Source organism: Liolophura sinensis, chromosome 8 (genome assembly GCF_032854445.1).
Source record: "Liolophura sinensis isolate JHLJ2023 chromosome 8, CUHK_Ljap_v2, whole genome shotgun sequence".
NCBI classification, from domain to species: domain Eukaryota; kingdom Metazoa; phylum Mollusca; class Polyplacophora; order Chitonida; family Chitonidae; genus Liolophura; species Liolophura sinensis.
This window is the reverse complement of record NC_088302.1, coordinates 30,912,301-30,927,550: the sequence shown is the minus strand read 5'-3', so window position 1 is coordinate 30,927,550 and position 15,250 is coordinate 30,912,301. Positions and strand designations below refer to the sequence as shown.

Genomic DNA, 15,250 nt, shown 5'->3' with positions numbered 1-15,250 from the left:
TGGTGTGATATCCCTACTAGGCGGGTGCTTCTGGTTGCTTTTTGGGTGTACTTGGTGGTATATCCCTACTAGGTGGGTGCTTCTGGTTGCTGGGTATACTTGGTGGGATATCCCTACTATGTGGGTGCTCCAACTTGCTGGACACCTCAGATGTTCCGACTTGCTGGGTTGGGTGGGATATCCCTATTGCATTGCAAGTGGGCATCTCCCTACTTGCTCGGTGTCTTGTATATAAGACCATTTCTGTGGCCTAATGGTTATAGGGTTCGGCATCAGTGTAATGTGATTGGGTGAGGTGTCATGTCTGGTGTCTTTGTCATGATACTTCACTGGCGGCAGCACTTTGGCGGTATGGACTTGCCCCGCCGCAAGAGACAGTATATGTACACACACATACAATGACTCCTCCTCTGCACATGACTGAAAAATTGTTAAGTATGACGTAAAACAATTAGCATTCATTAATTCATTCATTCTTGTATGTGAAAAGGTGCCCTTAGTCAGAGGGCAACAGGTAAGTGACAACACTGAGTTGATACTGTTAAAGAAAAATAGTTTCAGCGCAACAATAATGAAGCTTCTCTCAACCTAACTACATAGCCAAAAACAAACCATAAAGGATACAGAATCAATGCTGATTACCTGACAGTGGAGACAGGGCTTCCAAAGTTAATTCTTGCCGTCTTGCTCATGCTTGAATAAATGTGCCATACCTAAAATCCAGTTTAATCTGAACTTGACTGTTGAACTTGACTATTGAGCGACACATCTGTATCCCTTTAAAGGTGGAGTGAACATGCTTCTCAAAGAAGACAGGTCTATGCTGAGTCACCAGTTCCAGTTTCACGGACACAGATTTCTCGTTTTGATACCTATTTGTCATCTGTTAACCTGTGCCTACTTATTACCAGTTAGGGGGCTCTGTGTCTCAGTTGGTTAGTGCCTCTCACCAATGCGGTCGCTGTGAGTTCAAGTCCAAATGCTGGTTCATCTCTGGCCATACGTGGGAAGGTCTGCAGCAACCTGCGGATGGTCGTGGGTTCCCCCCAGGCTCTGCTCGGTTTCCTCCCAACATAATGGTGGCCGCCCTAGTGGAAGTGAAATATTCTTGAGTATGGCGTAAAATGCCAATCAGATAAATAAATAAATAAAGTTATTACTAGTTTAATATTAAGGGCACTTTGTATCTAAGCAATATAAGTGAAATATTCTTGACATAAAAGACCGATCAAATAAATAAATAAATAAATACCTGAGCATGAGCCCATACAGCCACAGACTGATGTAAGATGAAACCTTTGTAGGCAATCTAGGCAGAGACTTGGCACCCAATCCTCCAATCCAGCTCTTATAAATTATTCTAAGGCCATTGGCCTTTATCATAACATATATTTTTTAATAAATATATACAAATAAACACACTTTTTATACAGTTATAATTATATTGTGGTTTTCGATTTTTATCTAAGGTTTGGTTCTTTTAGAAAGTGGTTTTAAACATGTTAGTCTATTTTGGTTTTATGTTAAGTGTTCTCCATTGTATTGAAAACCATTCACTGGCCCGTTTTAAACCTGTTCTTGCCACGATATGGCTGCAAAACTGCCGATGTGGCGTTAAGCCATAATCATTCATTCATTCTTTCCAATCCAGCTCTCACACTTCTGCTGCAGGTTTTGCACAAGGGTTGTTAGGTTACTGAATATCCGTTTTCACATGACCCAGGCTCTTCGCAGACCAGACATAAAAAAATTGCAACATTCATGCATGTGGCATAAACCACAATAAAGTCAGTAAATAACACATCTGATGCTGAGTAATAGAGCTGGGTGTTTAGGTCCAAGACACAAAAGCAAGCCTTAGTGGTAGTTAGGCCTTCAGTTGGTATATCATAACCTGCTGAGAAGTCTTGATAGTTGTTATATAGTCGGATAATATGTCATGCTATTTGAGGAGAACAGTATAGTAGTGGACAAATGCTTCATCTTGCTCCACTTTTATTCATTTTCAGAAATCATATTTTTGGGAATAAACACAGTGCCACAGTGCAGACATTTTGGAACTGTTCTGGCTCTTGTATTAGCCAAACTTCAAGAAAATGCATTTTCAAAGAATATTTATTTGTTCGATTGGTGTTTTATGCCAAAATCAAGTACACTTTACTTATACGACAGCAACCAGCATTATGGTGATAGGAAGCCGAGCAGAGGCCAGAGGAAAACCATGACCAAGTTGCTGGCAGATATTCCAACACAGGAAGCCAGCATCAGCTGGATTTCAACTCACAGCGACTGCGTCGATAAGAGACTCATCACGTGACTTCACTTGTAACTGCCATCAGGTGTGATCAATTGATGGTTGATCGGTGAAATGATCTATCAGGCCTGTGCTCAAGTATACTTTACCTACTTGTAGTCAGTATCACTGATCGCAACGAAAAACGGAATAAACCACAAGCCTTTGGCAAGTAACTTTCCCACATGTAACGCACAAATTTTCACATGCAAGTGCAGTTCCAACATTAGGGGAAGGCAAGTCATCACCTGCTATTGAACGAGCTTATGCAAAGACCAGATAATAACTCCCAACAAGGCTGTCTGCTTATTGCCACCAAGACCCCCCCCCCGAGAACATGACTGAGTATTCCTGACTACTCTTTTTCTGAGGCAGTGATTGCAAACACTACATTAGTATTTCTCCTCCTCTTCAATTAATAAAACCAACACCCATATACTAATATACTATCAGGGATCATAATATGATACTAATAGAACCCTTTCGAGAACGTTTACAAAATACGGAGAGATTCCTTAAATGTGACAACCAGGGGGCTCCATGGCAAAGGTGGTTAGCGTGCCAGAAAGCGCAGTGTAATGACCCAGGAGCCTCTCAACAATGCGATCGCTATGGGTTCAGTCAGCTCAATGTTCCTCTTCCACCGTCAGTGGGAAGGTATGCCATTTAAGGATGGTCACAGGCAATTCCAATAGTTGAGAAGCTGTAATGAACTCTCACTAGAGCCCCATTTGAATACTTAATGGAAATATTTCATCAGCTTGGAAGCGCTATTGGATAATGAGGATTTTCCACTAGCACTTGGAGACTCAATCATCACTTGAACAACCCTGTTTGTCGCAGACTGGGAAGACTGTACCACATCTGCTTCATATTTATACCAAAAAAAAACTAAAAAACAAATTTTAATCATTTCATTTGCTGAGATGACATACTTCAGACACATGGAATATTAAGAAAATAATTAACTACCACTTAAATCAGCTATGTTCATAATTTTCAGTATTTTAAATCATTTAAAAAGTGGAAAACAGAATGCCTCATAAATATAATTTAAAAAATAATGAATAAGACATTGATCAGAAGGAGCAGAACTAAACACATCAGTAATATCAATATGTTTGAATGCATTATTGCTACCATGTATCATTATACAAATAAAGAACATATTGTATTAAACAAAGGCTTATATATCTAGTATATTTCTCAAATAGATGGACCTTGTATAGATATATGGTTTGTAAATGTACTCTATCAAATACAGTCAAAGATATAAACCATTCACTGTTTTTATTGTTTTGCCTTGCATAACAAATCAACAATAAACAAAGGATTAGTCTTGGTGGTATACATTTATATTGATTTTGCTTTACTTTCTATTTATTAAGAGAGTCCAATGTCAGGTAATGAAGATACATCTGTATGACAAAGATGGTTTCATCCAACTGCAGTTCAGCTTGGTCAAGTTTATTTATCATTGTCTTTACTTTGGCAATTTGAGCTCTCTCAGGGGGAGATATCATTTCCTCAATCTCTTCTTTCTGTGAAGGGTCAGCCTCACTCTGTTCTAAAGACGCCGCGATCGCCTCCACTCGCTGCTGCTTGTCCAGGAGTCGCTTGTTTTCCGTCATCTCATATTCACGCCTTAAGATAGCATTCGTCACTCCCTTATAGCATTTCTCCAATATCATACGAGCCACAGAGCTTATTTCAACAGTGAAGAGGTAGAATGTTCGAGAAGGGGCATGGTCAGGAGTTTTTGACAGCTCTGTGTGGTTGACATAGCCAGCAGAAAACAGCGTGTACAGCAACTCCTTGGCTTCCTTGGCAGGTATCATTGCGAATTCCTCAATCTGTTTTTGTTCAAGATGTTTTTTTAGCAGAAGGACTCGAAAGATACGTAGAGTTTTTGAGCCATACCTCTCGTGTATCACAGATTCAATGTGAAGTTTGGTCAGAGTTGTCAGGGCTTTCTGAATGTTCACCACGAACATACCTCCCCCACTGTCCCCAACTCGACTTACAAACTGCGCCGTGTCATCTCCAAGCACAGAGAGGTATTGCTCTGTCATATGCTTTGTTAAGCCCAGCTCTTTCGGCAACACCTGGTAAATCTCATTCAAAGATATAGGTGACGTCACTGATGCCCACTGGTTAGTTTTAAGTTCACTAACACGGAGGATTGCTCGCACAATTTCAGCAGCCCGTTTATCATTCTTGTTTTCCACGGCCTGGATAAATGATTGATCACGAAAGTACTGATGGAATCTGTCAAAGTTCACCATCCAGTACACTCCATCATCTGATGGAACTTCAACTGCAGCACCAGATGATGTTTTTAATTTCTTCGTAGGTTGCCCGCCGTGACCATCAGAGAACTTCCGCTTCTTTCCTTCCTCAGGCGGCAGAATAAACACTTCCTCACTTGTAACTGTGGACAAACCAGTGACAACTCCATTATCATCTGTCAGAACATCGGGACATCTCATTAGGAAATGAGTTTTCACCAAGCTTGCGAATTTCTCTTTGGAAATCTCCTCCCCAATGCTCGGATGTCCAGAGCTCTCTAGCGCTTCATTCAGTTTGATAGTGACCTTTTGGATAACTGTCGTCATGAGCACTTGGCCTTGTTGTAACACTTCTTCTACGATCAACTCCGCGGCGTCACCAAACAGTAATTTAGCGCAGTAGATGTACCGATGATAACGCAGCCTGTGAAGTACAGCGTCTGTGTTTACAGAATATTCAAAGAACCCCTTTTTGTGCCTTTTAAAGGTAACGATACTGTGCTTGGACATAGTCGCCAGGGCCTTTTTGACCAGGTTCTTCTGGAATTGCGTACCCTGAACGATTTGACCCAGGGCGCTGGCTCCGTACTTCATCAAAAATAGGCACACTTTTTCCGTAATCTCTCCGTAATTCTCCTTCAGGATCAAGGAACAGAGAATATTCTTATTTTTGGACATCTTAAACAGTTAAATGAAGACGTAATGACAGTAAATCATAACAACCTCAAGAACATATTCTACATCATCCTGACGCAGCCACGTTGCTGTTGTTGTTGTGCTTGTTGTAGCGCGTATTGTACTTGCAGTCTTACTGTTTCTGTATTCCGCAAATATAACGAAAACGGACTTCACGCTTTCATAATCATTTAACCTGTTCACTGTGTTGAAGCAAATAGAAGTTAAGGGTATAAAACAAATGTATGAATCGACTTATATAGCCTACTATACACAGAGGTGGTAACCTTTCTATCTTAGTGTAACAAAAAAACTGCCGTTTTCTACCTCTGTGGGGCTGTGATTACGTATACTGTCGCAGGCCCGCGCTGTTCCATAAGCTTACCTTGCACACCTCTGTACTTCCCGTGCTGGCTTTAATATGCTACTATTGGGCACCAAATAATTTGTCTGTCCGTAGTCATAGTCGTTTCAGCATGTCATCACTAATAAACCTATACAAGCATGAAACTAGTAGAAATGGAATAAATTCTAACTCCAACCGCAGTGTTTGACAGCACTCCTCACAGCCCAAACAAGGGAGATTAGGATAGTTTTGTGCAGTATAGTAACCCAAAAGGCCATTTTAAACCTTTTGCTACATCTTATTCATGGCGAACACTTGGGAATGTCACGGAGACAAATATCACTGTAGGTACGGCTGTGGGTGGTGGCTCAGGAGCGCTTGCTGTAGCTTATGGTGTCTGAAAACGAACACATAGTGGAGAACGTCAAGCACATGGTTCGCTGTGGTGAGTTACTTTTGATTTTGACAGGACTGTTTGCTCTAAATCTCGCATGTACGCTAGCTTTCGGGTACATAGAAGTACAGACAAATTTTCAGGCGTACATAGTACTGTTTTCATTTTAGAAGCGTATCAATTTTATTAAGCGTATTTACGCCTGTACGTCCCTTATCTGTAGCACTGACACGTTATCCAAGCCCAACAGAGCTATATCGTTTGATTACAAGCTCTTTCTCACATGCAATCTAAAAAATCGGAATCATTTTAAATATTGACACGAACTTCTGCAATGCGCTAAATACTGAATACCGTTGCAAAGATTTTACATGACACCGATTCGAATACTCCCTACATAGATGCCATATCCTAACCATAAGGAAAATTGGATACACTATGGAAATCATGAATTATACCAGCTGATCAAAACTCCAATAGCTATGTCTTCACTTAAGATTTGCTGGGAATATCCAATTTCAGGTCACTATATGATCCATTTTATGGAGAGGAGGGAGCAAGGAAGGAGCAAAGGAGACCGGTTGACCCGGTGTCAGTATAATGTGACAGGGTGGGGTGCCATGTCTGGTGTCTTCCACATGATACTTCAGTGGCGGAACACTTTTCTTGGCGGGATGAACTCGCCCTGCCACAAGAAGACACAGTATATATGTAGATAACACACACAATAGATGAATTCCATTGAATATCACTGGTGATGTCAGGAACCATAGCTCACTTCGAGCGTAGTATAATTGCCATACAGGTATACGAAAGAAAAGAAATTAAAAAGAATTTACGCGGCTAGATTATCTTTCTGATATAAAGACACCATGCGGAATTGCATGGTTTATCTGCGCTATTGGCTATTTATTTTCTATGCCAAAGTCTTTCCACCCACCACAATGCTGACCGCCGTCGTATAAGTGAAATATTCTTGAGTGCGGCGTAAAACACCAATCAAATAAATAAATCAATCAATCTATGCCAAAGTCAAATATACCCGTCACAGCATGAATTTAGACAAAAACAATTCTTGTTAATATGTTTTGAAGACGCGTGAAGGACTACCTACATCATACTGCCTGTTTGTCAATCTCGTTTATTGTTGTACACACCAGGCTAATAATACTGAGAGGAAAAAAACAACAGCTCGATCCTTCAGCTAGTTGTCATCTGTACTGTGACGTCGTATATCGTCTTGACTGGTTCTCTCCCCCTGCCGTCAGATGGCACTGTTCAGTTGTTACGTCAGATGCATACGCAGTGTATGAAGATGGACAGGTGACGTCACAATTGATCTGTAGACCATCAGCGTGACTGGGCAGCAGACAGGTAAGCCCTACGCCGACAGATATGCTTTTGTTTTTTTAAATTCGTGGGCCAGTTTTAAGCAGTCTGATTTCCCTTTTACGGCAAAAGTAAATATGAAACCAATTTTGAGTCACCAATACCTTTAGAGACAAAACGGCAGAGTGCGCACCCATGTTCCTGTATTTAAATCCCTAAAGTTCTTTGGGACCTTTCACATAAGTTAAAAGGAACGATATGAACATGACCACGCATAGCTTCCTAAAGGGTTACAGGTTTTTCAAAGGTCCACAGTTTATGTCAATTACTCCCTCATTTCTTTTGCACACTGGATACATTTTTTTCATGTTTTTCATATAATCTATTTAGCGCATATCACATATGGCGCTCTGTGTTTTATGATGTAAATTGACAAGAGGTCGGAATTCACGAACTATCACGGTGTCGTCGCTAATTTGGTTTCTTTACCAGCAGTCTTTCATAGTTTAAATTTTATCTGACATAATTTACCATGTTTTGGCATTATATAGATTACTGACATTGCAGTGAAATTCACTCACCTTTGCGACTCTGCATGTCATAAATGACACTTGGCATATAGGTGTCTAATACTTTCCATCTGTTTGCAGTTCCTGTCAGATTGCAGCGGTCTGGACTTCACTTGCGCCATGGATGAAATCTTCGCAGAGACATCCAAAGAGACGGTGAAGGAGCTTTCCCTGCTGTCTTTATCAGGGGCTTCCGCAGATCCGGTAAGTAACGATGAATGGTTTGTGGTTATTTGTTTGGGGGATCTCTATGTCCAGCTCATGCTGGCTTCCTCTCTGCTCGTCATTGGGAAGACCTACAGCAACCTGAGGATGGTCGTTGGTTTCCTGGGACTTTGTTCGGTTTCCTCCTACCATAACGCTGGCCGTCGTGGTATAAATGAAATATTCTTGATTACAGCGTAGAACGCCAATGAAATAAATAAACGAATTATCTTTTTGCACTAAGCTGCATGTTTTATGTGTATGTTTTTGCGTTAGGCTAAATGGCTTTCTTTTTTATATGTTTGCCCTAGTATTAAAGCTGTTAAGAAAGTTGCTCTGCACCTGTTTCATCACAAATGATTTTAATGCTGGCCGACGACGCATAAGTGAAATATTTTTCAGTAAGGCGTAAAACACCAATCAATTAAATAAATTATTCATTATTGATTTTTTGATTTATTTATCTGTTTGCTCTGAGCAACGCTTTACATTTCCTGGGGATTTTTTTTATTATTTATTATTATTTATCGTATTATTACTTAATTTATTCTTATTTATTTATTTATTTATTTATTTATTTATTGTTGTTAAGGTGACTAATGACGTATCCCACAGTTCCTCTGCCTGTAGCAGCGACATGGACTTCTTCGATTCCTGGTACTACGACGACAGTGCAAGTGGTGAGCTTCCAGACGCGTACATTGCCAATCTCACAAAAGTCAGATCTAGTTGCCTCTCCGGCCCTGACTTGACGCTCACCATGTCTGAAGTGACAGCCATTCCCAGCTCGTCCGTCGTTCATCCAGTCGAATTCTTTTTTCGGTATTTTGGCAAACGAAGCTAGGTCCTCTGTTATTGTTTTGTATGTCACTTCAGGCTATTTGCCGCACAATTAATTTCCTATTTACTTACATGTCCACGTTTGTCTCACAACATTGTCCCTAAATCTGCGAAATCATAGCCATCGTTCCCTGAGACAACTCCAGTGAAAATTTTTGATAGGGGTAGATCCATAAAAATTTTCACAAAACTGACAAACAGCTGACAGTGATCAAACCCACGCAGACAGAAGCCAGTGAAACACGACTTTTCACTACTTTTGCCTAGTGTGCATCCGCCACCTTTCTCTGAAAAACAAAACAAAACATATCTAAAAATAGCAGGGGATTACATTACATTGGAGACTGTTGTGTCTTGAATCGACCAGTCTGATTGGTAGTTTAAGATTTGACCCCTCCATTCATTTCAAGAAGTCGACAGGGCTCGTAGTTCGTTAATATAAGTAGTCCGTTAATTCGAGTAGTCTAACATGAAGTTGGTGAAAGATCTCTTAACGATGTGACACACGTTTCGTCAGTTACTTGCCAACATGACGTGGTTTACCCCGGGGCCACGTATACCCTTAGAGTGCATGTAACGTGCCTCCTTGTTGCAGGACGAATTCCCACATTTCTTTCATCTATAGTGCTGCTTCAATGAGACGACTTACCTAAGGCAAGTAAGCTGCTCCACCCGAGCCATTATACTGATACGGGTCAGCCAGTCGTTGTACAGTCGTTCGCCTCCGAAGCTCTATCTTAGTAAATAATACAGAGCTGTTTTTGATGAGTTTTTGTTCTTGAAATATCGCTATGTTCGACGTTTTTGCCCCGCAGCCGATAAGCGCCTGACTTATGAGACCGTTGGTTCGAACCCAGAACTCGCTATTTGGTTTTTAAGTCACGAGGTTTGACAGGTACCTATACATAGAGACAAACAGTAGTTTTCCTCCCGTATACTCCAGTTTCCTCCATCCATAAGCCTGCATGATCAGCGTTATGTAAGACTGAAATAAATATATGATTAACGGTTCTGTATTGAAGACACTGTCTTATTGGAGCACGGCGCGGACTTTTGTGAGGACGTGTACAGAATCGTGGAGAATGAAACTCAGACCATCTCGGGCCCAATAGCCTGGCCGCTACCAACATCTCAACCACTTCACACAAAACGGAAGGGACGGCTCTCAAGGGTAGGTCTACCGAATATGCTTACAAACGTGCAGATATGCCATTGTGAAAAAGGACCGCTTGATTTTCTGGCTTGCTTGAACAGGTTTAACGTTGTCTGTATTGTTTTGTCATGTCGTGACTGTTGATCGTAGCCACCCACTTTGTATATGAAAAAAAACTTTCGGCTTACTTAATTACTGCTATATATGTATAAATAACTGACTACAGCTGGAATTTTCCGAACACCTTCGTCGTGTTCATATAGTGAAACGGTTGAGTGAGGCGCCGTCAGCTTTATTGGCGAATGGAACGTAATTTATTTAAGGATTCAAAAGACACGAATTCCCATCACACAGTATACTGACATCGGGCCAACCGGCACTTGTCCTATTAAATCCCCCGACAAGCGGGAAGAAATATTGTAGAATTTGAAACGTTTCTGTATGACCTGGGATTATCGTTTAAGGGAGAATGAATTGTGAAGGAAAGCTAAAAAAAAAAAAAAAAAAAAACATATCAAAATATATCAGTGGCAGTTAATTTGACCAACTTGTAGTACAAATCCATGTCTGTTAAGTTTCTGTCTGCCCGGCTGCTGTTATTAACTTTAACCCACCAAAATCGATGCATTGCGTCAAGTTGTCATAGACTTTTAACCCGGCCGCTGCTTCAACTTTGAACATTTGTTTTTCAGTTTCTAGCCAAATTCAAAGTGCGACGACAGCGGGAGAAAAATAAGTTTGGGGGGTTAACTTCACGTGCGAAGGAGAAGGAACACGGTTGCTTGCCGACTGGTAAGGAATTAAGCATGTGTCGTTGAAATGGACGACTATTTGTCTTCTTATTTTAGTCCACCATATTTATTGCTTGCAGATTCATTCATTTATTGTAAACTACCATGGTTGGCACGAAAGCAACTTACAAGACAATCAAGGTCCTCATATAAAATAGATAACCGGAGATACGGTAGGCCCATATATTAAGCACCAAATTGTAGTCTAAAAGCAAGCAAATGAAACGTTGTTTTGAATATAAAAAGTGAGTGAATGCTTAAGGTTTAACGTCCGACTTAACATTTTTCAGTCATATGACGAGGAAGAAGTCCTTAGGGTGCATATACGTGTAATGTGCCTCCTTGTTGCCGGACGGATTTCGATCGCTCTTTTATCTAGTGCTGCTTCACTGAGACGACTTACCGAAAATAGGTAAACTGCCCCACCCGAGCCATTATACTGATATGAGTCAACCAGTCGTTGCACTATCCCCTTAATGTTGAACGCCAAGCGTGGAAGCTACAACTTCCTCTTTTAAGGTCTTAGGTGTGACCCTACCCAGGATTGACCCTGGATCTACCGCCCCCGAAGAGGACGCTCTACCAACAGGGCCATCAGGGCCTGTCTTAGAATATAAAGAGAGTATACGATTTTATATTTTAGACAGACGTTTTGATCCCGAACAAACGGAGATCTGTGGCGGGAAACGGGTAGTAACTGAGTCACGGTGCGATGACGTCATCATCCCCGTCTTCCATTCAGACAACCTGCACTCTCCGGATATTATAACGGTAAATACTTCTTTCGGATCTTCCATGTTGTCTCCATTCACGAAAATAGAAGGGAGACTAGGAATGCTTGGAAACGCCCGTCCTTCTGCCTGGGTGTCCCAATGGACTGTGAACGCGATATAGAAAAGTAATTCAGGACATGGCTTTCAAACTTGGAAAGTGCCTTGTCACTGTTGCGACAACAGTTGTATGGGGGTGCGTTTCGTGATCCAAAATGGTTGCCGTCGGCAAACTCTCATCCGTCTGCCTATGACGTATCCATACGCAATATATCGAAAAGTAATGAAATAATTGCTTTCAAGCTTGAGTAGTTCCTTGTCATTGTCCTGGGTCGGTTAAGAAACTTTGTTAAATAGATGGGAAATAATTTTTTCCAGGAAGGCAGATGACGTCTGAAATGTACCCCGTTGCGAGTGTGGAAAACCGAGAGACTTAATTGGTTTGAAATTACAGGGCATTCGCATACATGTATATGTAGCAAAAAGAAAACCAGTGTTAAAATGAGAACAGCGTTACGACTATATGGAAATATACATGGGAATATAAATGGGAATATTTAAACAATGCTGTTAACTGATTTACCTCTAGGAACCTGATACTGATACTTGTATCTCGAAGAGTATTGTATGCCAGGGTTCGTGCCACATGAGATGTGTGAGTGTCTACACAGGGGAGGTCACTCTAACGGCCAATGCAGGAAGGTCTTGTCACATGACATCCTCTGAGCTGACCACTACTGTGGAGAGTATGGTCGATCCCAGAGACAAAGCTGTCAAGAGAGCAGAGTCTCTGTGCATGGGAGCTAGCCGACCAGACGGAACAAGTCACAGTAAGGGCATCGGCTAATGTATTCACTATAGAGCTCACAAAAAGAGAGCAGCGGTTAAAGATCCCTTACTACAATAAAAATCACAATAATATACATTTGTGTCATTTCTCGCAAAGTTAAACAATCGCTTGTATAATTCCTGTATCCGGATCCAGGTCACGCAAAACGCCAGAGTAAACTGTGTAAAAATGTCATCAGAATACATCCATAACTTTCTGGTAAAGTTATTGATGGACAAACAAATAAACGCCAGTAAAAAAAAATGTCTTCCTTGGAGGAGGTAAAAACTGTTAATTCCATGTTGCGTCCCGCGTGGAAGGGTTTAAAATGTTCTAAATATGTATCTCCTCATTTTGGAGAGTCGATCTTGGTACCAATATTTGTTTTGCCATATAGCTCTTAATCTCAAGCCGCATGTAAATGTATGATACATAGATATATGTGTGTATAACAGAATGACAGAAATAATTATAGTTGAATATAAAAATGTTTTCCTTTTTTTTCCAGACGAACGAAGCCTTTTCAAGCATCTTTGATTAATATTTTACCGGTAATCTGTGTACATTTACAACACATGTATATTTGATTTGAACTCTCTTTAGTGGAAACACTAACTTTTAAATATTCAAAAACATGCTGTTTTGTAGAAAATTTATAAACGTTTGTTAATTTTATTTTTGGAACATTTGTGTGTGAAATTTCAGACAGAATGAATTAAAATTCGGCATATACAAAGGCCTAAGCTTGCGATAAATATTTTGTAATAAAATTAGGTGTGTTTTATAAAAAAAATGTTTTTCTCTTCCTATTTAAGGTTTTTCCTTGAAGTCTGTGTACCTATATTGTCTTTTTCATTCTTTTATATATGTACCTACCAAATAAAGGACTATAGCGCAGAGGTAAAACCAGAACCGCGACATCACTGATGGTTGGGATATGGTTAGACGTAACCAATGAAATCCGGGCACTTGTCTTACCTAGTTAGGTTTGTACACTAACTGTTTAGGTAAATGTTTAAGTGGTATAAACTTATTCACCCCGTAACACCAGGGCTTAAGCAGGATTAGGTAAAACAAATGCGTTGATGTTAATAGCAATTTATTACACGTCAGTGGTCTAGAAGAGGTTCAGTATGAACGAAACCTTCAGATCCACGTGATTTCTATACATGTTAGCGGTCGTACATCCAAATACTATAGTACTATGTCCAGAGATTCATTTCGTTCCTCGCATTGCTAATCTAGCTAAAATCAAAACTAGTTGATGTCAAATCTGTCAGATGCGCGACGAAGTACAACTTATCCTGGTATCTTGATGAGGCGTACTGAAAGATTTTTAACTCTCGTCCAACTGAGCTGAACTGAAAGATCTCCTGATTTATCTGAGCACAAAAATCCCTCGGTTCTTCTGGTCTATTTGAGACACTATAACGATTTTTTGATTGACTGTCTAATTGCAAGAGGGAAAATAAAAGATGCGCAATGCTTCAACTTGCTGAAATGTACAGTGAGTGACTTTTTCAGCTTCATTTAACTGTGTTGCACTGACTGATCTTTTTGTCCCCAAGGTGTGCCGTACCGAATGGCCCTTCATTTACGCCCGTCTAACTGAAAGTCCTACGGAAAGATAACCTGATTACCTAGATAAAGTTTACTCAAAGGCATGCTGACCTCAAATCAAGTAGATTCCCTAGGGTCTACCGGTACCTCAACTCAAGTAGATTTTCTAGGGTCTTCCGGGTACCGTGTTTGGAAGAGGTCCTCTTTACTTCTTGAAGCGAGTTTCATAGAAGGATTGCTACTATGAGAAAGTTTAAGAAAGGTTGCAGCTCAGGTGCTCTGGAAGAGTCTAGATGTGATGCTCTGGAAAACTATTAAATAGCCAATCTTCTGAAAAATTTATCGCCATACTGTTACCAGTTGCCTTGATGGAGGAAACCGGGGTAGCCGGGTTAAACTGCCAACCTTCAGGAAGTTACTGAAGTACTTTCGCACGTGTGATGTACAGATATGTTTACCACTTTTGTGGAAGACAAGTGGTCTTGAACGAATGTTGGCTGCACAAACGGTTGAACAAGCGTTGTCAACCGCTTACCGTCACCAAGACCCCAGGAAATCTACTAATTTCCAAGCCAAGGAACAAAATTTTGTACAGGCCGGGCGTGTACAAAATAAAAACTGAGGTAAATTGACAAGAGGGCGTATTTCAACAGTAACGTTGGACTACTTGCTAACTATAGCCGTTAGGCTGTGCAAACTGTCAAACAAGCGTTGTCAACCACTTACCGTCACCAAGACCCCAGGAGAATAAGGAAATCTACGAATTCCCTAGTCATGACCGGGCCCCGGGGGGGGGGGGGGGGAGGGGGGGGGGAAATTGAGGTAAATTGACAAGTGGCAGTATTTCACCAGTCACCTGTGACCACTTGCTAACTATCACACTGCCGTCGCTGCGCTGGTATTGCCCTCTATACTGTATAGTCTTTTATATTATAATTAACGCAAAAATATTACATATTATACACTATTGTGTGGCAAGAATGACGCATATAAACTATTCCGTCCATAAGCCTGCATTTGATTGCCATATCCCGTATACGACTCAAGACTTCTGATAGTGGTTGTCCGTCACGTGACAATATTTAGGCTCGCCACTTTCATCCATGCTCGTTCAAGTGGTGGCGTGACAATTAACGGGATACCATTTCCCCGACAATGCCGACTCGGGTCCAAGCTGGATTGACCATTGTTTTGTTGTTTTGTTTTTTT

The 15,250-nt window shown here is 40.8% G+C and overlaps 1 protein-coding gene and 1 long non-coding RNA gene across 2 annotated transcripts; one reads left to right on the top strand and one right to left on the bottom strand.

The window, feature by feature from the left end:
- Positions 1-3,348: 3,348 nt before the first annotated feature.
- On the bottom strand, positions 3,349-5,317 carry LOC135473835 (DNA-directed RNA polymerase III subunit RPC3-like). Its single transcript, XM_064753744.1, has one exon. It carries the CDS (start codon positions 5,257-5,259, stop codon positions 3,670-3,672), a length of 1,590 nt encoding a protein of 529 aa, XP_064609814.1. The 5' UTR covers positions 5,260-5,317; the 3' UTR covers positions 3,349-3,669.
- A 1,918-nt stretch (positions 5,318-7,235) lies between these two features.
- On the top strand, positions 7,236-8,766 carry LOC135472459 (uncharacterized). The gene is made up of 3 exons (XR_010444531.1): positions 7,236-7,370; positions 7,976-8,098; positions 8,691-8,766. It is a non-coding gene; the product is annotated as an uncharacterized LOC135472459 (long non-coding RNA).
- The last annotated feature ends 6,484 nt before the right edge of the window (positions 8,767-15,250 follow it).